Consider the following 1,577-nt stretch of genomic DNA (forward strand, 5'->3'; position numbering starts at 1 on the left):
GCCGGCGGGCGCCCCCACCCCGAGCCCGGCGCCCCAGCAGTACATTGTGGTCACCGTCTCTGGTAAGTGGACATGTGCTTGGAGCCGGGGGTGCCCTGTGACCAGCTCGGGCGGAGTTTGGGGAGCCCCGCGTCCTGGATGCAGGGGGCACGGTGATGCCCTCGCTCTGTCTCTGGGCCTGTCAACAGCACGGCAGCTTTCAGGTTCACTGGGGTCCCCGGGTGGGACTGGGGGGGCGTTTCTGGGGAGGGAGCGATGAGGCTCCTGAGTGCCTGCATGCCTTTCCACCAGGGCAGCTCTTGGAGCTGTTTCTGTCTCTGTCCCCAAGTAAACTGCCCCTTGCAGGAAGGACTGGGCGGGGGACTTCAAGTCTGCAAAGGTCTGTTGGCGGTGGAGGGCGAGTGCCCAGCCGCCGTGTTCTGGGCCTGCCCTCATTTCACGTGAGGTGCTCATGGGGGCACTTTAGGGAGGTCAGCCGGGAGGCCTTCCTGGAGGTGCAAGCTTTCCGTTTCTGGCAGGACCCAGGGGCCGAGGGGGGAGGGGGGGCACTGGTTGGGCAGTTTCATGATCGTTGTGGCCAAGGACCCCAGTTTCTCGCTGCAGCCTCTCCCGTGGCTGTGGAGAAAGTGACCGGGAAGCTGGAGTCGTGGCATCTGTCTTTCCCATGTCTTCGTTCTTTCCAGGCTGGAGATGGGCCCTGCAGGAGGGATCAGGAGCAGAGGGTCAGGACAGGAGTCACGCCCCCTGAGAGGGTGGGGCTCAGACCAGGACTGGGCATCTTTAGTGACCGTAGTGGTTTCCAGCCTGCTGGGGGGGCAGGGGAATGACTTGAAGCCCTTCAGTCCTTCCAGAATGGAAAAGGAAGACGGGGGGATTGTAAAGCCATCCTGGGAGGCTGTGGAAGGGGCAGGTCAGGACTGTTTAGGGAGACCGGATGAAATAGAGTGACGCGTGGCAACTGACATGGCCCTAGGGGACCAGAGCAGATGTAGCCGGAACCCTGAGCAGCACCCTTGGGGCTCCTGGCAGTGTCAGGGTCTCTAGAGAGGGGTGGGGGTGGGGGCAGGCAGGCAGGGGCTCAGATCAGTGACCCTTTACCGCAGGGACTATGTCACATGAGAGCCATGCTGAGAGCACCAGCCACGGCCAGGGTCCCCGGGCGCACATCTCCAGCAGGCTCCAGGCACCGCCCAGTTTTCCTGCGCGGGTTTCTCCCCAGCATTCCCCGCCTCCCGAGTCTGCGAGAAACCCACCCTCACCCCCCTCGTCTCGCCTCACCCCACGCTCCTGATCCCTGACGCTGCTGCCTACCTCACCGGGGACAGGCGCCATCACTTACCAAGAGGGACCCCCATCTCCCCTGAGTGGGCCCCGCAGCTGTCAGGGTGCCCACCAGCTCGGCGAATCCCAGGCCGTCCCCGCCCGGGCCTCATGGCTCGGTTCCTCTCCTGCAGACCCTTCCCGCCAGCCTGAACCCCAGTCCCTGCACCCTCCGGCGGCCGCCCACGCCCTCACTTCCTTTTAAGTTCAGATTCCTTGAAGGATTCCCCCTCCCTTCCCTTACCTCATGTTTCCTC

The 1,577-nt window shown here is 63.9% G+C and overlaps 1 protein-coding gene across 1 annotated transcript in view; it reads left to right on the forward strand.

Annotated features, from left to right (window-relative positions):
* Position 1: 1 nt before the first annotated feature.
* Positions 2–1,577, forward strand: part of RFX1 (regulatory factor X1) — a gene marked incomplete at its 5' end in the record, with an annotated part of 21,645 nt that continues 20,069 nt past the window's right edge. Inside the window, one exon of the mRNA XM_077765784.1 lies at positions 2–62. Within this exon, the coding sequence (XP_077621910.1) occupies positions 2–62 (61 nt within the window). The remainder of the gene's footprint in view (positions 63–1,577) is intronic.

Source organism: Crocuta crocuta, unplaced genomic scaffold (genome assembly GCF_008692635.1).
Source record: "Crocuta crocuta isolate KB4526 unplaced genomic scaffold, BGI_CrCroc_1.0 scaffold693, whole genome shotgun sequence".
NCBI classification, from domain to species: Eukaryota; Metazoa; Chordata; class Mammalia; order Carnivora; family Hyaenidae; genus Crocuta; species Crocuta crocuta.